Genomic DNA, 21,858 nt, shown 5'->3' with positions numbered 1-21,858 from the left:
AGATATTTTCTGTTTTATTGAATGGAAACAAAGAAAGAAAGAAAACATTATTCACTGGAGAAGTCCAAAATGTATTTTCTGGTCCAATCTCTTTAACTCTTCCTCATTCTGTGTGAGGGAAATAAAGAAAGCCAATTCACTGTAGCTGAATTCAGAACAGCATTTCTTGCTATTTCTACCATATCTTTCTAAGGCAGGAATGATAAGAGCAGTAAAGTAGTGTGTGCGGTTCTGAACGCGGCTGTAATCACAGGAGTTAAAGACACACAGGAGAGTCAAGGCCGTCATTGAAATGAGCCCATGACATAAATAGCAGCTTAAGCTGTAAACATCATCATCCCCATGTGGACATATTTTATCATAAATCATCTTCAGGCTGTGAATGCGATAGTCTCTGCAGTGATTGCAGCAACATATATTCACAGACGACGCTCACATCGGCACTGAAGCGGAAACAGCGGGAGCAAATCAACACCAGCTAAACATTATAATTCAGTGATTCATTTATCTTTCTATACATTTACACTCAAACATTACCAGCAAGATAGGGTCTGCGTGTTTGGATGAGTGATTTTGCTTGTATTCATGGCAGTTTTCCTTTAGCTTCTTTTCTTCAATTGGCTGGTGGAAAAAATTCTGTTTGGGATTTATGTATATATACTGTATATATTACTCTCACGATAGGAATTAATGGATAACTGTGTAAACCCCAGGATAAGGTGATCCTCAGATATGAATCATTTGCTGATGGCTCCAAATAATACTAATAGGGACAGTGGTGTTTAACCATCATTTTGAAGAAGATTATGAGATATCAAGCGTAGCGTCAGTTCTGGCAGGTCACGTTAGTCAGGCTCGCATCAGCTAATACTATAGACCATTTCACAAGATGTAAACAACACTGGTCCAGAAGCACTTCCTGTTTCAGTTTTTTAACACTACATAAAAGCTGGGATAAAATACAACTAACAGAACATTTAAAACTGAATCAAAAAGTTAAACAAACATCTTTAAGATGTTTTCTTCACATGTGAAATAAAGAAAACAGTTACAAACTTAAACAGGAAGTGCTTCTGGACCAGTGTTGTTTACATCTTGTGAAATGGTCTATACAGTGTTTCTCAACCCCGCTCCTGATGGACACACTGCACTGCACCCTAATCAAACACACCTGATTCAACTCATCAGCTCATTATCACATATATCCCCATGTGTGTTTGATTAGAGAGACAAAGAAAACGTGCCGTGTTGGGGCTCCTTCAGGAGCAGAGTCGAGAAACACTAGCTACGTTTACACGGACACAATCGGAATGAAATCAATACGATTGATGAATCCAATCAAGGTGTTCACATGGATGATAAATAAAGTGATCGGGTTGATGTGCGCGTTTATATGTCACAAGATTCAAATCAGAATTGATTTTTTGACATGCGCACACTGTTCGTGCTTTCTCCTCTATTGGTTCTTTATTTGTTTTAAACAACAGACTTAATATTTATCTGTATCTGGTCATGATTTGGAGACGATGAGCATGAACCGGTTTGCCGTGCTGATTGTATTTATCACGCAGTAAAACCCCGTGCCCGAAAGTCGTGTGTGGATGAGAATCTGGTGGGACGTTGTCCTGCTTCGCTTCACATACACTGAGTGAAATGAGAATTTTTTAATAACGGAATAAGATCATAAGCCGCCTGGTTTGCAGTGACCTCAGTCTGCTTTGCTGCTCACGTCTGCATCTCTGAAAGTCTTCACAAAGCTAAGCTAAGTTCCTGTTTGCAAAAAGCTATCAGGGTATTGGCAACATGCTTGTTGCTAATGCTATCCATGTGCTTGGGCTTATCTAGTTGTTTTTATGAAAACACAGCGTTGTGAAAGCTATAGTGTGTTGTATGTGATTGTTTCGAAGACTATAACCTACTGTATATTGAAACACTGTTTGATCTAAAGGCTATCTAGTGGCTAATGAAAACTACTTGCTCTGAAAGCTGTTAGTTGCAACTGGAAACGGTTGTTTACTTGTAAGGTTATTTAGCCCAGTTATTTTTCCGAACATGGCTGTGTTTTAGGCATATATTTGGTGTCATTATGAAATGCTGTGCTAAGCTTATTATCAGGTATCAGCAATATGCTGCTGTTTCAGCTAAATTACACTGTTTTGAATTGGATGTGCTATCAGCTGTGATAGGACTGGCACAAACACAGATATTTTTACTGGACTAAAAAATATATCTTTTGCGAAGAGAACTGGCCGCCAATCACTGGATTAAACAAACAGCGTGAAATTAATGCAGAAAAATGAGTGGAAGATCTGCTGCTGACAGAGAATGAGAAAGCTGTTGAGATCGTTCATGACTTTGGGTTTCCTCTTTGATTTCTCATCACTGTTGGATCACCAGTTTTACGCCAGTTGTGCTGATCTGATGAAGGAAAGAGGTTTGAACACCACTCCACCATTCTGCTTTGCCCTTCAGGATTTTTAGCATGCATTCAACTGAAATACAACGATCCAGCTCAGGCCCTGTGAGGTTCTGACAGACCGATATCTGCATCTGTCTCGGGACGCTCTGACAGAACGCCTCACTGGCCCCTTGAAACATGTCCTCTAAAACTATCTGCGGGTCTCTGACTGCCTTTATGTCAAGATACAGAGAGTAAAAAAATATATTTTTTTAATTTCACCAATCTCAAAACCATTTTAAATGACCTCTCCCTATTGGAAAAATGGTGTAAACCAGGGCTTTTAAAAGCATTCCTGGAGCCCCTGTTGATGTCTTTCTTATCGGACGCATCCAGCTTCAGTGTCACTGATGTACTCATCATAAGAGGAATGGCATCTATGCTAATAATAGTTTCTCTGTTTGTAAAAAGGTTTACTGTCGTCAGCCGGATCTGGGCCGTATGCAGATCAAATACAGGACCTGCGCTTAGACATGTGAGTCAAACTCATGTCACTTCAAGAATAAATGCTATTGTTAAACATATTTTATTCTAAAACTTGCTAAATAACTATATGATTATTTCATAATCGAGCCCTCATACATGTCCTGTTGGATGTCTTGTTCGGCATGCTAGTGTATTGGTTCACTCACGCTCAGGAGTAACGGACGGTTCTCTTTGACCGCTCCCACACACCCCAGACAGCCAATCACCATGATGATGCTTCCTGCAGCGATGAGCAGATTAGCGGCCGAGAGCGACGGAAGGGAGGATGAGAGGGTGGCGAAGTTTCCCTGGGTGATGGAAAGCCAAACTCCTACTCCGAGAATCCCACAGCCACCCAGCTGAGAGAGAGAGAGAGAGAGAGAGAGAGAGAGCATGTAAAATATCACTGAGCTGACGGAAAAGTCCACAGACAAAACTACATTTGATATAAAACTGGCATAGATTTGTTTTAGTACCACTAATTAGGGCCCAAGCACCGATGGTGTGAGGACCCTCTTGGAATAGCTCTGTTTTTTAGGGCCCAAGCCCTGAAAGGGTGAACTTTGACTTTGCACATGACTGCTTGTAAATACGCACAGGCGAGTGGTTAGTGATAAACTTGAGTATACTTTCTGCGAGTACACGGGAATCCTGGACCCAGAGACGCATGAGGAACCGGGTGAGTCAAACGCATCGATAGACGAGAGCGGACCGAGAACAATGGAGAGACTGAAGCTTAAATCCTGTGTGCAGGTGGAGAGTAATCAGTATACGGGGATGATGAGCGTGACCAGGTGTGCTGAGGCTGGGGGTGTGTCGCTCGGTGTATCCGTGACAACAGCAAGGCTAGTTTCTGGACTTTGACCATTTTCTTCATGTCATTTTATATCATGAGGAATAACAATGAAATGTGCTTGATCGCATTTGACAATTTCAATTTATTTGGACTTTTATGACTAGAAAGCAAAAGATCAGATCAGAATGATCCAACATAAGCAGCTTCCCGATCTGAAACCCTGAAACACTTGAACATCTGAACTACAGTCTGATTGGATGAGCCACAACTGAAGTCTTTTGTTTTGCTCTCACATGTAAATAATGTCAAGCTGTATGTAATATATCTCCAGTATCGCAGCAAAGCGGCACCTCCACCGACCGACTCCAGTCTACTGTCGGCCCTGATGATGGACAAGCCGAGAGCTCCTGCTTCTTCCTCTCTCTCTTCTTACTCATGCAGCTCACACACACACACACTCTCATGCCTGTTCGCACACAGTGCAGCTCATTGTGTCATGATTAGCGGCCGCTAACTCGTTTATGCAGGTGTGAAGCGTGTTTGTGTTGCTGATGTGGGTCACTGGTCCCCTTGGGTAAGATGCGCCGCACAATCCTGCCAGCTGCAGTATTTATAGGGGTACAGCGAACGGGTCTGATGTGCTGGAGGACACACACGCCTGGCTCTCGTCAACAGTGTCCAGAACGAGGCTTTGTTCAGGAATATCTGTCCTAATCTGCACTATAGTGAGCTTTGAAAAAGGCACTATTGCAGCAGTGACATCACTTTCAGCACACATTTATTTTTGATACGACATAAACATGAAACGTTTAGTTATATACACACACACACACGGTGTACAACAAGCATTTCTAGTGAACTCTTCGCCGTTGACTGAACTATATTTATATTCAACATTGCTCTCGACTCTCCTCCATCCTGGAAGGGTTTTCACTGAGTTCGTGGCGATGCAGTGTGGGATGGCATGCTGGCTTGGAGTTTGGCCAGAAAAAGGCATCTTTTAATTCTTACAGTTTGAATGCCTGAAACACTGCCTACACTGGAGCTCGGCAACACTGAAACACACCAAACCTGCGCTAGTCTTGAGTTCTCCGCATCTCTCCTCAGCCGAGACGAAGCCTGTGTTCTTATGACACTTAAACTGCACTCAGATTCATCAGGAGTATGGCAGGTTTCTGTCATCTTTGGTGGTCATTGACTGTTTATTCTGGAGCATTCACTGAAGATGTTTCTCGAATGGCTTCATCAGAGCTCACTGTTCTCCGGACGCGTTCGCTCTCCGGTTCTCGGCTGATGGTGCGGTCGGACTGAAGCTCGGATCAGGCGACGCATTGAGGCCAGCGATTCTTCCATTTGAAATCTTTGAAAAGAAGGGTTGTAATTCAGGGTTTAAAGTCTTTGCTAGGATTTGAGTCTATTTTTTAGCCATGTATCCAGGGATTTCTGCTCAGTGGAGGACCATTTATGTAAATGGATTTCCCAAAGCGGAGGAAATCACAGAGCATCCCAAATCCTGTTGGTTCCTCGGGCAGCTTCATGTGTGTATATATATATATATATATATATATATATATATATATACAGTATATACCTACACACACACACACACACACACACACACACACACACACACACACACACACACACACACACACACACACACACACACACACACACACACACAGGCAAAGATCCCTTGGTTAACATACCAGTAATTTGTTGAGATGCTAACATAATAAATCCATTAAAATAATAATTATTTGTGCATATGTGCATAAGTACATGAACTGCTCCAGGTTAGGGTTAGACTCTATTCGCTGAATGGTCTTTTGATTTTAGCTGCAAAACAAAAATAAATGTGTGTTTGATTCATCAGTCATAAGATGTCAATGGACCCGAGGGCACACAAGTAGAGATCGGTGTTCATGTTTAAGATGCCATGATATTTAATGTTTGTTGATGAATATTTATATGTAGATTAAATCTGCTCATCAATATAAAGCAATGTCTTTTCAGAAGACTTGGATTAAATCACTCGATTCTGGATTACAAGTGTGAAAGTTATGAGTTTCGAAGATGAGCAAAAGTCTGCTGGTTTGGAACGACATAAAGGCGAGTAAATGACGACAGAATTTTAGTAGATTTCGATTCGTTTTCATTAGAAGCAGAAAAAAAAACATTTGACAAAATGGTTGAATGGATTTATCTTTTTGACTTTCTTAATTGTTTAGGATTTAGAGAGGATTATTGTGAATGTGTAAGAATCCCATATCTGAAGTGCTGAATAATAACACATTTGTCAAAATCATGTATTACTTCTAGAGGGTGAAGGCTGGCATCTTCTGCGGTCGGAAGGCCTCACAGCGGCTGGTGTGCGCATGTTCAGCACTCGTGTTCACAGGCGATGCTCAGATGATCCTGCAGTCGAGCTGCTGGGAAACACTGCAAACCAGTTGCCATGGCGATAACACGGCGCAGCCTTATTAAAGACTACGACAAGTGTAAGATTCTGTGTTTTTTAGGCCATACACCAGCATTATCACTATATTTAGATTGAGCCTCCACTGCATTGTGGTTTTGTTCTTCTTTTGTGTTTTTCCCTTTTAGTCAGGGAGCCAAAGTCTCAAAAGCTCTATAAAATGGGTTGAACCTGACATGGTCTGCCATACTTTTTATTTGTGTTTTTTCTGTTAACTTTGACCCTAAGAACAAATAATTGGAGGGTCTGCTCTGCCGGAAATATCGCGAAAAAAAATTGTGGCCATTTTAGTGTACGCACCCTTTATTTTTTATCAGAAAAATGTGAAAAATTATTTTTTTCATCAAATCCTTAGTGGGTTGGGTAGGTTCTCAATAAATGCATTCCAGATACACATAACACATGTGCGGACAACATACACTGAAAAAATAATTCTTAAAACACATATCTACATGATTTTGCATCAATTTAATGCAAAAAAACAGGCGTTTTTTCACTTTTTTTCCACTATTTTCATCTTTACTTCATTGGCAATCAACTATTCCATTAAGTTATGACATCAGGCAATATGCCATTCTTTTCACCAAACACTATACTCATTCCACAGAAAAAATGATAAAAATCCAAACAAAATCAATGGATCTGTGATGATTTCACTACTAGTTGGCGATCAACAGGCTCAGAATTTCAATAGAATTTTAGACTACTCTCAAAATTCTTAAAAACATGCTGGATATTTAGCATCATGGCTCACTTACAAACACACAAACACACACACACGCGTGATCTTAGTAATTTTTATGAGTTTGGAACAACCAACCAACGGTTACCAACGGTTACCAACAGACTTAGACCGGTAGGTCTGCCCAAGTTTTGGGAAAAGAATGGTAATATGGATATTGTAATGGTAATTAACTGAAATGACACACCAGTCTTCAAACAATAATATTTCTGATGATTCCTCATCCCAAATGTATCCCTGCAGCAGCAGCATTCATTCTCTACTAGTTTACTTAGCTAGCTTTAGCCGTTTTAGCTAATTTCGGTGGTTTCTTTAAACGGCATTACTCCTCACAGGTATGGGGTAGAGAGTAGAGACTTACTTTTTTTAAATGATCAGAATATTATGCTCTAAGAGAGGTATGTGTCCTATATGTTCAATAAGCTTCGACCGTAATTTGAGAAATTGCCAAAATTTCAACTGGACTTGTTAGGTAAAGAAATAGATATGAGAATAAATGCTGCTACAGGGATACGTTTGGAGCGAGGAATCATTGGAAATAAACTTCTATGAAGCCTGGTGTGGTCCTTGAAGTGTTTTTCATGTCAGACAGATAGTAGGCTAGTAAGGATAGCTAAAGGCTACACCAAACCTTAACTGCCATTAGCAATTAGCTACATGGCTAGTTGTTACATTCAGGTTTAGAAAGTTTAGCTAGTTAGCTTGTGACATGAATGGCCACACAGACAAAAAAAAATAAAAAATATATATAGCTATATTGGATATCAGACTGTACACAATACTGAGCAATTCAAATGTTCTGTAAAATGTAAACATACTATATATTATGCATAGTTTGTTTTTGTATATAGTACTGTACAGTATATGGAGTGAGTGATTTGTCAAAAGCTGGTTACCTAGTAGTGTCAAACATCTACATTTCTTTCACCTGAATGCACAATATTTTCCATTGGCAGATTTGGTTCTGATCTTATTGGGTTTGCTGTGGAGGAAAAGGTAATGAGAAGAGAAGGCATCAGACGATTGGAAAGGACTGTAAAGAGGAGTGGAGGATTGAACAGAAGGGAAGAGTAGAATGAGGAGAGTAGAGTGAAGAGGACAGGGGTGGACTGAACAAGAGAGAAGAATAGTAGATGAAAAAAGAGGATATGTAGTTATTAAGGTGTGGTGTTCTGGGTGGTTTCTAGGGTGTTTCTATGTAGTTGTTAATGTGTTCTGGGTGGTTTCTAGGCTGTTTCTATGTAGTTGTTAAGGTGTTCTGGGTGGTTCTTAGGCTGTTTCTATGTAGTTGTTAAGGTGTTCTGGGTGGTTTCTAGGCTGTTTCTATGTAGTTGTTAATGTGTTCTGGGTGGTTTCTAGAGTGTGTTCTGGGTGGTTTCTAGGCTGTTTCTATGTAGTTTTTAAGGTGCTCTGGGTGGTTTCTAGGCTGTTTCTATGTAGTTGTTAATGTGTTCTGGGTGGTTTCTAGGCTGTTTCTATGTAGTTGTTAAGGTGTTCTATGTGGTTTCTAGGGTGATTCTTTGTTGTTGTTAAGGTGTTCTGGGTGGTTTTCTATCTGGGATGGTAAATGCTTGGAATGAACTGCCATTCAGTGTTCGTCCATCCTTTGTGTACTCTGGGAAGTCAAGGTTATCAAACTGTGTGAATCGCCCAACCTTCAGGTTCGTTGGTATGAAGGCACCATCCCTAGTTGTCTGCTCTTCAACTGCCATTGCCATTGTTTTAAAATATATATATACGTATGTACATCTGTGTAGCTGATGCTGTTCCTAAATCTATTTAGGAGTGACACAGTTGACTTGCTTCTGGTTTCTTTAACGGCTGTCCCAACGTGTTTCAGGGATCTTGGCAACTGCCTGGCAGACATCCTGGGCAAGGTTGAGAACTTGTTCTTGCTGCTTAGGACTAACTTTCACCCGGCCGTCTTCACCTAACTCTGGAGATCCATCTGTTATCATCCATTCCAGGTGGTTATACAGGTTAGAGCTCAATTTTTGGGATGCCCGCAGGTATGATATCTTGCTGCAGTGTCGGGTCTTCAGTCATACTACCAGCGATCTGGTGACTCCCTCTGGCTTGAGCTGTTCTGGCTTGTCTTGCTTCCTTCAGGGCCTGCTTATGTTGGTCCTGGAGTTCCTAACGTATTCTAGTTGCTGTGTTGTAGGAAGAGACTATGGTGTCAACTCACTTTCTTCTTCATATTCTGCAATACGTATGCAGAGTATTAGGGTGGTGATGGCGCAGTGGATAAGACACATGCCTTTGGTGTGAGAGACCCGGGTTTGAATCCACTGCGAGATACCAATGTGTACCTGAGCAAGACACTTAACCCCTCGTTGCTCCAGAGGCGTGAGACTTCTGACATATATAGCAATTGTAAGTCGCTTTTGAAAGCGTCAGATAACTGTAAATGAATACTCTGCCTCTTCCGTTTTCTCCTCAAGTTCCTTCAACTTTGAGAGCATGCAGCCAACATTCATTTATGCTGAGCAAATAGAACATACTTTCTGTGGCACAACCATTATTTTAAAAATACCACCTACTTCATAGTGCCTTCTAAGGTGGGCAATCAAGGACTGATATCTGTATGAGGTAACATTGTGAACTCCATGGCTTTCCAAGTATTTATGGAATTCACAGGAGCGGAGGATGCCCCAGGAGGTCGACCTCAGTGATGAGCGGATGGAGGGTCTGCGACCAGTGAACGGGTGGGGCAAAGCTCTCAACCGCGTCGCCGAATAACCCAACCTGGGACCGAGGGGGATCCAGGAACCGATTCTTAATGGTGTCTCTCATATCGGCCAGGTTGAACCAAAGGTGGTGCTCATGGACCACCAAGGTGGACATCGCCTGACCAATGGAACGTGCGGTTTCCTTCGAAGGGGGCAACACACCCGAATCCTCATCTCCAGAGGACTGAAGCTCCCCCTACGATGCTGTGATCGACATCTGATCATCAAGCGGAGCCCCAAAGGACATGGCTGGTAGTTGCAGCACTTGTAAGGTGTGAGGGACCCAAGGAGATTGCCTCAGTGGGGAAGTCCTCACATCAATCCTCAGATCACCCTCAGATCACCCTGCTCATGCACAGAAGTAGGTTTATTTTGAGGTCCAAAATAAAAGCTAGATCGGGCATAGGCGAGGGGACTGCACCTCCCTTGAGGTAAGCAAGTCTCAATCTCAGCACAGTCATAGTCATATTCCCGCAATGAAAACATGAACTATTCACAAAAGTTGCCTCAGCGTTGGGCAGCCCAACACGAAAAAGAAACTATTGTGACCATCTGCTGGCGCCAGGGAATGACCGCATCCATAAACGCACGAGCGGAAAGACATCCTGAAAAGAAACGCAGGGTCACGCTTGTGTTGCTCTTTTAGTGAAAACAAAAAAATAGAAATTCTTTCAGTGCCAAAGTACCCAAGGATAGCCGCGGTATAATCGGGGTACACTCTCAAAGAGGAACGCCCACCAAGACCGACACACACACACACAAGCAATGCTGTGAAAACAGCAGTTGTGAGCTGTAAAATCCTTGAGGCCACCACTGATCGCACAGTCACACCAGCACTGGATACAGAGTCTTGCTTTTCTTGAATCTTAAACATTGCAGCAGTCAGCAGAACTCAGTCAGATGAAAGCTTGGCTCCTAAGTGAAAGACAATGTGTGCGTGCGCCCGCTTCCTGTTTATACCCACGCTGCGGAGCGGGGCACGTAATGCGATCCCTGAAGTGGTCCCGATTACGTTGTCACGTCGATGTTACGCCGCATGTGATCGACTGAAAGGGAACTAAAATTTTACTAGTAGGTACTAAATCAAAACTGCGGAATTGTGGAAGTTTTAAACTTACTATCGCCGACTCTGTTATCTTTCTTTCTTCTCAGGTTAAGAGTCTGAGTGTCATCCTGTATTCATAAACTTCAGATGGTTCAGAATTCAGCAGCTCGGATCATTACACAAACACTGTTGAATGAGCATATTACTCCAGTTTTAGGGAACCTTAATTGGTTTACTTATTGCTTATTGTAAGGTGTTCTTGAGTGTCTTGAAAGACGCCCACAAATAAAATGAATTATTTACTACTAGCTTTTGACAAATCACTCACTCTATATACTGTACAAACAAAACAAATGATGCATAATTTATAGTATGTTTACATTTTACAGAACATTTGTATTGTTCAGTATTGTGTACAGTCTGATATCCAATATAGCTATATAGTTGTTTTTTTTGTCTGTGTGGCCATTCATGTCACAAGCTAACTAGCTAAACTTTCTAAACCTGAATGTAACAACTAGCCATGTAGCTAATTGCTAATGGCAGTTAACGTTTGGTGTAGCCTTTAGCTATCCTTACTAGCCTACTATCTGTCTGACATGAAAAACACTTCAAGGACCACACAAGGCTTCATACAAGTTTATTTCCAATGATTCCTCGCTCCAAACGTATCCCTGTAGCAGCATTTATTCTCATATCTATTTCTTTACCTAACAAGTCCAGTTGAAATTTTGGCAATTTTTCAACTTCTGGTCGAAGCTTATTGAACATATAGGACACATACCTCTCTTAGAGCATAATATTCTGATCATTTAAAAAAAGTAAGTCTCTACTCTCTACCCCATACCTGTGAGGAGTAATGCCGTTTAAAGAAACCACAGAAATTAGCTAAAACGGCTAAAGCTAGCTAAGTAAACTAGTAGAGAATGAATGCTGCTGCTGCAGGGATACATTTGGGATGAGGAATCATCAGAAATATTATTGTTTGAAGACTGGTGTGGTCATTTCAGTTAATTACCATTACAATATCCATATTACCATTCTTTTCCCAAAACTTGGGCAGACCTACCGGTCTAAGTCTGTTGGTAACCGTTGGTAACCGTTGGTTGGTTGTTCCAAACTCATAAAAATTACTAAGATCACGCGTGTGTGTGTGTTTGTGTGTTTGTAAGTGAGCCATGATGCTAAATATCCAGCATGTTTTTAAGAATTTTGAGAGTAGTCTAAAATTCTATTGAAATTCTGAGCCTGTTGATCGCCAACTAGTAGTGAAATCATCACAGATCCATTGATTTTGTTTGGATTTTTATCATTTTTTCTGTGGAATGAGTATAGTGTTTGGTGAAAAGAATGGCATATTGCCTGATGTCATAACTTAATGGAATAGTTGATTGCCAATGAAGTAAAGATTAAAATAGTGGAAAAAAAGTGAAAAAACGCCTGTTTTTTTGCATTAAATTGATGCAAAATCATGTAGAAATGTGTTTTAAGAATTATTTTTTCAGTGTATGTTGTCCGCACATGTGTTCTGTGTATCTGGAATGCATTTATTGAGAACCTACCCAACCCACTAAGGATTTGATGAAAAAAATAATTTTTCACATTTTTCTGATAAAAAATAAAGGGTGCGTACACTAAAATGGCCACAATTTTTTTTCGCGATATTTCCGGCAGAGCAGACCCTCCAATTATTTGTTCTTAGGGTCAAAGTTAACAGAAAAAACACAAATAAAAAGTATGGCAGACCATGTCAGGTTCAACCCATTTTTGAGACTTTGGCTCCCTGACTATTTCCTTTGCTTTTCATTTTCTCGGACGCCTTAAAAACACGTATAATGGCTCATAGTATGATTTCCATATCCTCTCAGATCTATGATTCAGCCTTCAATCGCTCAGCTTGTGAAATAATCTCTTCAAGCAGTTAAACATTTTTCTCAGTATTTAGACTTTCATTATTTAAGATTTTGAATATTTTAATTCTAATAAAGGTTGCCAAAGTGATTAGTTGCTGTTGGAAACCTGTATTCCAGCCCGACACACGGCTCCACATCGGCGCGTCTCTGCTGACGGTAGTTGAACAGAAGCAAGAAGCTGCGCTTGAAGGACTAAAGGCAGCTGTCGACTACACGTGCTCTCTGCGTCTGCGTGTGAAATAAATAACTAAATATCTATCAGCTGGTATCAATAGTCTATTTTCGTCATTCAAAAAGGAAACTGAAACTAGGACTGCATATATTCTACTGTAAACAAAGCAGCGCTTACTTAGCATTGTGAATATCAATCACACAGCACGCTTATCACTTTATACACTCCGGTCGGGTGATGTGATTATGAAAATATTCGTGCATTTGAATGCTCAGGTAAGATGATACCAAATTATAACAGCCTTATGTCTGTACCGTCTTCACTTCTTAACTCGTTTTAAGCACTTTCACTTTTATTCTCTTGCTATGAATTCCCTAAGCTGAACCGCCAATCCCAGTTCTCTCTGACGGCCCGAAGCCGATCCTCGTTCTGGATCTGCCCCGAAACTGAGCCGGCGAAGCAGAAAACTGTATGACACTGGCTGGCCTTTGGCTTTGTGTGTGCCGGCCTTATAGCCCTTATGCAGCAGAGAAACGTGGGCGCCGTCATCTTTAGAATACTGTCTTTGAACTTCCGGTTCTGTATATTTCTATGGCATCGCTGTCGAGGAGTAATTAGCTGGTGAAGTGGATTTACTTATTGTAGAGTTAACAAAAGTTATCATGAGCATTGTAATGTTTATCATAAGCATTGGAAAGCAGATGTGCAAGATCGCAGTGGAGTGGAAATACAGACCGGAAGTCGAAAGACAACGAGCGTAGAGCTGAAAAGGGGCGGGGCTACATAAGGTCTATAACCAACAGAATGATATTGTGCGTGGTGTGAACGCGGATCATTGCTATCGTTACTGTATCTTTATAGTTACCATTCTTGGTGTGAACGGCCTGAACTCTCAGCAACAATACATGAAATCAAGTTTTTTCCCCCTTATGCTTCAGGCCTCAGTGTAGTGACAGCATCTGTGCCTTTATACACTAACCGGTGGGCTAGTTGGGGAAATTCCCTCACTATCTGGGAGGAGATCCACTGTGAATCCACAGCTTGTCCCTGTCTACACTCGTGTGTTGGGACGCAGTCAACGATTGCATTATTCAGGCACAGAACATGCTCCAGATTCAGGATGAAATATTTGAAAAGAAATATTAAAGCCGTTGTGAAAAAGAAGTACAATTTAGCACACTTTTGAAAGAAAAGAAAAAATATGAATGAAGTAATATACTTTAACAGAATATACTTGTTCAAACTGGATGTAATGTTGAATTTATCAAAGACGAAAAAGAGGAAAGAACATGAACTAAAAAAGGCAACCTGACGAAAGACTATAAAACAAAACCTTAGTGTACTTTATGGTGTTGAAACATTTTCATGAAAGTGTGTTCTCTTTAAGTGTATTTATTTAATTAATATTATATGATATGCAGTTTCAAATTATACTTTTAAAGATGTAAAGGACTCTACAAGGGAGCATTTTATTTAATTAAGCACACTTCTTTTTCACAAGGGAATGCAGGGTGAAGTCATCGCTGGGCTTTGAGTCTATTTTCTAGCCATGTTTGCGGGGATTTCTGCTCCGTTGATGTCCAGTGGAGGACCATTTATGTAAACGGCTTTCCCAAAGCGGAGGAAATCGCAGAACATCCCAAATCCTGTTGGTTTCCCAGACAGTTGCAGCAGAGCTTATATATATTCACATTACATTCACATGCACATATTTGCACACATATATTCACAGGCTTAGCATGCATCCCATGTCATGATGTAAATACACCATTTGAAATATGTTTATTGTATAGTTTTTCCTCCTTTTTATGATTTAATGTTAATGTTTTGAAAATCAATAAAGAAAAAAGAAGCATTTTGGCTCCACCGATCACAACTGGTCTGGTGATTTGGACTGTATTATGTGTGTTTTGGAAGTTTGAATGGCGTCTTTTGGTGCTTTTCCTCAACACTGTCCATCCAAGCGGGAACACTCTGATCTGAAAGATGAAGCCTACCCGGAAGTGCGATAAACTGCAATACATCTCAAATCCGCTAGAGGCCGGTCCCAAAAGGGAGCAAATATCCATAGACGTCATGTTATAATGTCCGTTTTCACAGCATAAATTCATATGTTTACAGTTTGGTCCCATGGACTTTTATTGTAATCTTCAATATGTTCCAAGTGCCTGACAACTGTGAGGGGGGTGAATTTTTTTCTAACTCGTTAGTTTAGATCATATTAAGATATAAAACGTATGACAAATAAGGGCGGTTCACTTTGATTGACAGCTGATAACAGGCTGCGCCGAGTGAATTTGACGTCTCGGCCATGATCTGACACAACACATCAGACCACCTCTGTATCCTTTCTGAAACTTTTGTATTTTGTATTTCCCAAGATTTTCCAGTATGGCGCCGTCCATACCCCCAATAAACAGCCTCAAACCGGTTCTTCAGAGAGCCTATGGGTGACGTCACAGACACTTTGTCCATATTTTTTACAGTCTATGTGTCCATCATGTCAGGGCAGTGGGTCAATCAGTCAATCAGAGTGAAGCTCCGCCCACTGCCCTCACATGATGGACAGTGTTGAGGAAGAGCACCAAAACACGCCATTCAAACTTCCAAAACTACAATCGCAGTGAGTGAACGGAGGCGCACGTTGGCTGTCGCTGCTCCAGATAGGCTACTGATATTGCTGTTTTATGCTTTTACTCAGCTGTAGTGGCTGTTTTATGGTTTTATTGTCAAAGTTGCAATAATAACCAGAGTTTGTCTACATCGGTAACTTTGTTTCTCGAGTGGTCTAACTGTCGGCTCGGTTTGTCGCACAGACAGAGCTGTGTCGCAGAGTGGGAATACTGTGTGGGAATAGGGATGGACTCGATCTCTCTAATTGTTCTTGCAGTGTGTGACCTCATGCGCTAGCAACGTGCTCGACTGTTTTCAAACAAGCTGACGCGCATCTAACAGCACCACTACACTAGGAGAGCACATCTTCTTCAGCGTTGTTACAACTTCCATTAATGTAGAAGCACAATCCACCATCTCTTGTTTTCCCTGTTACCTCCGCCATTATAAAGAACGGACTTAATCATTATAAAGACTTTTTTTTTTGTTTCTGTTTAATTTTACATGTTGTTTTACCAGGCTGGTGAAGCTACTGGTTTATTAAGCTGCTTTTGGATTGGATGCTAAATTCCTATTTGCACTAAACCGTTACAGAGTCTTCATCACTGGAGTCTGAGTCGAGTCTGGAGTCTTCATCACTGGAGTCTGAGTCGAGTCTGGAGTCTTCATCACTGGAGTCTTCATCACTGGAGTCTGAGTCGAGTCTGGAGTCTTCATCACTGGAGTCTGAGTCGAGTCTGGAGTCTTCATCACTGGAGTCTGAGTCGAGTCTGGAGTCTTCATCGCTGGAGTCTGAGTCGAGTCTGGAGTCTTCATCACTGGAGTCTGAGTCGAGTCTGGAGTCTTCATCACTGGAGTCTGAGTCGAGTCTGGAGTCTTCATCACTGGAGTCTGAGTCGAGTCTGGACTCTTCATCACTGGAGTCTGAGTCGAGTCTGGAGTCTTCATCGCTGGAGTCTGAGTCGAGTCTGGAGTCTTCATCACTGGAGTCTGAATCGAGTCTGGAGTCTTCATCACTGGAGTCTGAGTCGAGTCTGGACTCTTCATCACTGGAGTCTGAGTCGAGTCTGGAGTCTTGATCACTGGAGTCTGAGTCGAGTCTGGAGTCTTCATCACTGGAGTCTGAGTCGAGTCTGGAGTCTTCATCACTGGAGTCTGAGCCGAGTCTGGAGTCTTCATCGCTGGAGTCTGAGTTGAGTCTGGAGTCTTTATCGCTGGAGTCTGAGTCGAGTCTGGAGTCTTCATCGCTGGAGTCTGAGTCGAGTCTGGAGTCTTCATCACTGGAGTCTGAGTCGAGTCTGGAGTCTTCATCACTGGAGTCTGAGCCGAGTCTGGAGTCTTCATCACTGGAGTCTGAGTCGAGTCTGGAGTCTTCATCACTGGAGTCTGAGCCGAGTCTGGAGTCTTCATCGCTGGAGTCTGAGTTGAGTCTGGAGTCTTGATCACTGGAGTCTGAGTCGAGTCTGGAGTCTTGATCACTGGAGTCTGAGTCGAGTCTGGAGTCTTCATCACTGGAGTCTGAGTCGAGTCTGGAGTCTTCATCACTGGAGTCTGAGTCGAGTCTGGAGTCTTGATCACTTGAGTCTGAGTCAAGTCTGGAGTCTTGATCACTGGAGTCTGAGTCGAGTCTGGAGTCTTCATCACTGGAGTCTGAGTCGAGTCTGGAGTCTTCATCACTGGAGTCTGAGTCGAGTCTGGAGTCTTCATCACTGGAGTCTGAGTCGAGTCTGGAGTCTTCATCACTTGAGTCTGAGTCAAGTCTGGAGTCTTCATCACTGGAGTCTGAGTCGAGTCTGGAGTCTTCATCACTGGAGTCTGAGTCGAGTCTGGAGTCTTCATCACTTGAGTCTGAGTCAAGTCTGGAGTCTTCATCACTGGAGTCTGAGTCGAGTCTGGAGTCTTCATCACTGGAGTCTGAGTCGAGTCTGGAGTCTTCATCACTGGAGTCTGAGTCGAGTCTGGAGTCTTCATCACTGGAGTCTGAGTCGAGTCTGGAGTCTTCATCACTGGAGTCTGAGTCGAGTCTGGAGTCTTGATCACTTGAGTCTGAGTCGAGTCTGGAGTCTTCATCACTGGAGTCTGAGTCGAGTCTGGAGTCTTCATCACTGGAGTCTGAGTCGAGTCTGGAGTCTTCATCACTGGAGTCTTCATCACTGGAGTCTGAGTCGAGTCTGGAGTCTTCATCACTGGAGTCTGAGTCGAGTCTGGAGTCTTCATCACTGGAGTCTGAGTCGAGTCTGGAGTCTTCATCGCTGGAGTCTGAGTCGAGTCTGGAGTCTTCATCACTGGAGTCTGAGTCGAGTCTGGAGTCTTCATCACTGGAGTCTGAGTCGAGTCTGGAGTCTTCATCACTGGAGTCTGAGTCGAGTCTGGACTCTTCATCACTGGAGTCTGAGTCGAGTCTGGAGTCTTCATCGCTGGAGTCTGAGTCGAGTCTGGAGTCTTCATCACTGGAGTCTGAGTCGAGTCTGGAGTCTTCATCACTTGAGTCTGAGTCAAGTCTGGAGTCTTCATCACTGGAGTCTGAGTCGAGTCTGGAGTCTTCATCACTGGAGTCTGAGTCGAGTCTGGAGTCTTCATCACTTGAGTCTGAGTCAAGTCTGGAGTCTTCATCACTGGAGTCTGAGTCGAGTCTGGAGTCTTCATCACTGGAGTCTGAGTCGAGTCTGGAGTCTTCATCACTGGAGTCTGAGTCGAGTCTGGAGTCTTCATCACTGGAGTCTGAGTCGAGTCTGGAGTCTTCATCACTGGAGTCTGAGTCGAGTCTGGAGTCTTGATCACTTGAGTCTGAGTCGAGTCTGGAGTCTTCATCACTGGAGTCTGAGTCGAGTCTGGAGTCTTCATCACTGGAGTCTGAGTCGAGTCTGGAGTCTTCATCACTGGAGTCTGAGTCGAGTCTGGAGTCTTCATCACTGGAGTCTGAGTCGAGTCTGAAGTCTTCACTTCATAATGACTTTAGAATGTAGAGTACAAGTTGCATAGACTATGTTTATGATCATGTTATGGTGTTTTGGGAAAGAGTAGCTCACACATTCAGCTAAACATCTGCCGTGTTTCATTGAAGAAAGGAAACCATGCAGGTTTGGAACAACACAAGTAAATACAGAGCATTTTCTTTTTATGTTTCAGTGAACTATTCTCTCTCATTTGAACAGAATAACAGAAGAGATGATCTGCATAGGATTCAGACTCACCCAGAAGAGCAGATTGAAGAACACCATGCCATATCTCAGGGCCCTCAGGCATCCCTCGGCCATCCTGCAGCGCCGCAGCTCTAGGAGGAAGATGAAGGACAGGTCCAGGTAAAACACCACATACTTTCTGCCCTGTGCTGTGGCGTAGCTGGCTTTCGCTTTCTGCGACCCTGGGGTGGTGCGAATGCCAAAGATGAAGGGTGAGCTGTGGTACTCGTACTCCCCGCTGTAGCGCAGAGGAGGAGAGCCCGGTTTGCTGTCCAGAGAGGGACTGCGGCGGTACGGGGTCTCGTCTGTACTCGAGCGCCGCATCTTTGGGTTGGGGGCCGGAGCCGGAGCCGGAGCCCGGACCCCCACGGGCCAGATGATCCCCACTTTTACAAGACAAGTCACAAAGTAGTAAACGTGATAAACTAGCAAGTGGGAAAGCACAAGTCCGCTGTCCTTAAATAATGGACATTATTTGTTTGTTTTTATCAAAAGGAGTTCGCATTTTTTAAAACAGGAACTTGACAAGAAGCAACAGTCCACAAGCCAAATGTTACAAGGTGAGGACATTCGAGGCTCAAAGTCCAACAAAAGGTCCACCCACGGTCCTCAGTGTTTAATCACTGATTCAATATCTTCCAGACACACTTCATTCATTTCCTGCAATGTGATTAATACTCACTGGACCTTGCTGGATCAATGACACCGGTGCTGTAACGCCGCTTGATTGGCAAAGATGCCTTACCACAAACATACATCGGACCAGACTCGTTTCAACATGTCCAATCGAGCCTTGGCACAGCTGGAAGCTTCAGACTGGTCTGATGGAGAAACCAGGAGGCGTCCCACTCACGCCAAATATCCAGTATTTCCTTGACCTCCAAACCAGCTGAAGGTTTCCCAGACAGGACGAATGGACAGATGAATACAGAACTGACACGCTTTTTAATACACAGATGATTGCATTGCTTTGCTAATCAAGGTTTCGATCTTCTGTTCTGAACCAACGCATCATCTCTTCAACCTGTCCCTCATGCTGCTTCTCATTTTCTGGAAAACCTTTTGTACGTTTCTTTTCTTAAAATCGAGTTCCCTTTCTCCACGATGCTTCTTTCTCCTTCTACCGCAGCCTCTGTGTCCGATAGCCTCTCTATCTATCTCACTTTATCCGTCTGTATTTGCTTCAGGGTTCAGAGGTCTGAGCATCAGCCGGTCCAGTCCATCGAGCCCCTTCTGTGCTCTTCAGTCAGCAGAAGCCCATCAGTCCCGCAGAACAGGATCTCTGCGATTATTCCTATGCCGTACACTCCCTCACACACACACACACACACGAGTGCTGAACGCAGTCTCTCGCCTCCTCTTTCTCTGGCAAATGTCGCACAAATCATTCAGATTCTGGCCACGCCTCCTCACAGCTCAGCCAATCATCTTGCACTGCTCGCCATCTTCCTCCAATACGCAGCTTCTCTCCTCTTCTCATTCCTCACACCAACCCAAGCTGGCTCTTACAGCAGCGGGACGCAGGATCCTCATCTCTCCTCCTCTCTCCTCTGCCTCTCTTCTGCTCGTATTCATGAGCCGCTGGTGTGTGTCAGCATGATACAGGCTCACACACATTCATCACCATTAGAGGAAATGTCAAAGATTGCCTTTGTTTTGACACTGATGCACAAATAACATTCTAGAATTGAGATCCTTTTGCATGTAGGGTCTGAGTGAGGTTATTAACCCGCTAACAAAACATTGTAATTTGAATCAATTCCTTCAACAGATTTCTATAACACATAGTTATATCTTTTTCACGTTATTTTTTTCTTGTCATGTTTCACCTGTCTAACACTGTTGGGTTATACAACTATTCATGCAAGTGTTAATTAAGTCTACTACAAAACGAAAACACACTTACAGTAGTACCATAGTGTGGCATTCATTTCAACATTGTCTGTGAAAATAATGGCATCTGTGTATAAGATCTAAGCCTGTTCTTGCCTGACGCTTTATTCCCAACTAACATGACTGTGGCCAACCTCATTACTGTCTCTCTAAAGCCTCATTACTGTCTCTCTGCTCAGATCGTTAGATCCACACCTCTGCAGTTTCACTATAATCCTGTCTAATCTATTCAATTGTGTGTTTGTTTTAGAGGACTGTACATTTATCTGATTTGAAGTCAAAACACTTATGCATCTATCTATCTATCTATCTATCTATCTATCTATCTATCTATCTATCTATCTATCTATCTATCTATCTATCTATCTATCTATCTATCTATCTATCTATCTATCTATCTATCTATCTATCTATCTATCTGTATGCCTATCTCTCATTTTTATATATACAGTATATATGGTTACACTTTATTTCGATAGTCACTTTAGACGTTCTACTAATTATAAGTAACTTTTCAACTACATGCCAACTAACTGTCATTAGAGTATTTACGTAAAACCAGAGTTTATAAACCTGGCCTGTCTCTTGATGTGATACGAGACGCTCTCGGGAATCAACTAATAATAATCTTCTGCCAGATATCACTGATCCAATTACTGTATTATATTGCATATTCTAATAACAGTGCGGTCCTACATCAATGCTTATGATCAAACGAGACCAGTTTATTGAGGTTTATAATGTAATGTAATGTTATTCCTCAGTAATGATGTTGTATTCTGTGATTTCTTTAGGGGTTCAGGGGTAACCCTGGGAAGAGGCATGCGAAATATCAGCTTTATCTGGAGGGATAAATAACCTTTTCTTCTTCCAATGCAAAAAAGTCAGATCTTGGTGACGCTACCTGAAAATGCTCAAGACAGCACTATATACTATTTGCACAGCCATCTGAAAACTACAGTAAAGTTACACATTACTGTAATTAGTGAGGTAACTGAGTACAAGACAGTGAATACGTATGTTTCACATTTTTACTGCATATGCTCTTTGCAATTATAATTTGTTGACAGCATTGTGCAAAAGAAAAAAATACACCCTTATTTACAACAAACAATAATTAACAATACACTCACCTAAAGGATTATTAGGAACACCAGACTAATACTGTGTTTGACCCCCTTTCACCTCCAGAACTGCTTTAATTCTCCGTGGCATTGATTCAACAAGGTGCTGAAAGCTTTCTTTAGAAATGTTGGCCATATTGATAGGATCGCATCTCGCAGTTGATGGAGATTTGTGGGATGAAGCTCCCGTTCCACCACATCCCAAAGATGCTCTATTGGGTTGAGATCTGGTGACTGTGGCGGC

General features: G+C 42.3%; 1 protein-coding gene across 3 annotated transcripts in view; it reads right to left on the bottom strand.

Annotated features, from left to right (window-relative positions):
• The window catches only part of tspan4a (tetraspanin 4a), a 31,567-nt gene that overhangs the window by 7,766 nt on the left and 1,943 nt on the right, over positions 1-21,858 (bottom strand). The window contains exons 2-3 of one of the 3 annotated variants that reach the window (XM_039647627.2): positions 18,610-18,689; positions 3,091-3,282 (exon numbers count right to left, since the gene is read on the bottom strand). In XM_039647627.2, coding sequence (XP_039503561.1) covers positions 3,091-3,282; positions 18,610-18,672 — 255 coding nt within the window. In that variant the 5' untranslated portion in view covers positions 18,673-18,689. Of the gene's footprint in view, positions 1-3,090; positions 3,283-18,609; positions 20,070-21,858 lie in introns of those variants that run through there. The other 2 variants (XM_039647625.2, XM_039647624.2) reach the window with 2 other exon arrangements.

The sequence above is a fragment of the Pimephales promelas genome, chromosome 10 (assembly GCF_988280905.1).
Source record: "Pimephales promelas chromosome 10, fPimPro1.hap1.1, whole genome shotgun sequence".
In the NCBI taxonomy this organism is placed as follows: Eukaryota; Metazoa; Chordata; class Actinopteri; order Cypriniformes; family Leuciscidae; genus Pimephales; species Pimephales promelas.
The sequence above is the reverse complement of the archived record's forward strand: the minus strand, read 5'-3'. Positions and strand labels throughout refer to the sequence as shown.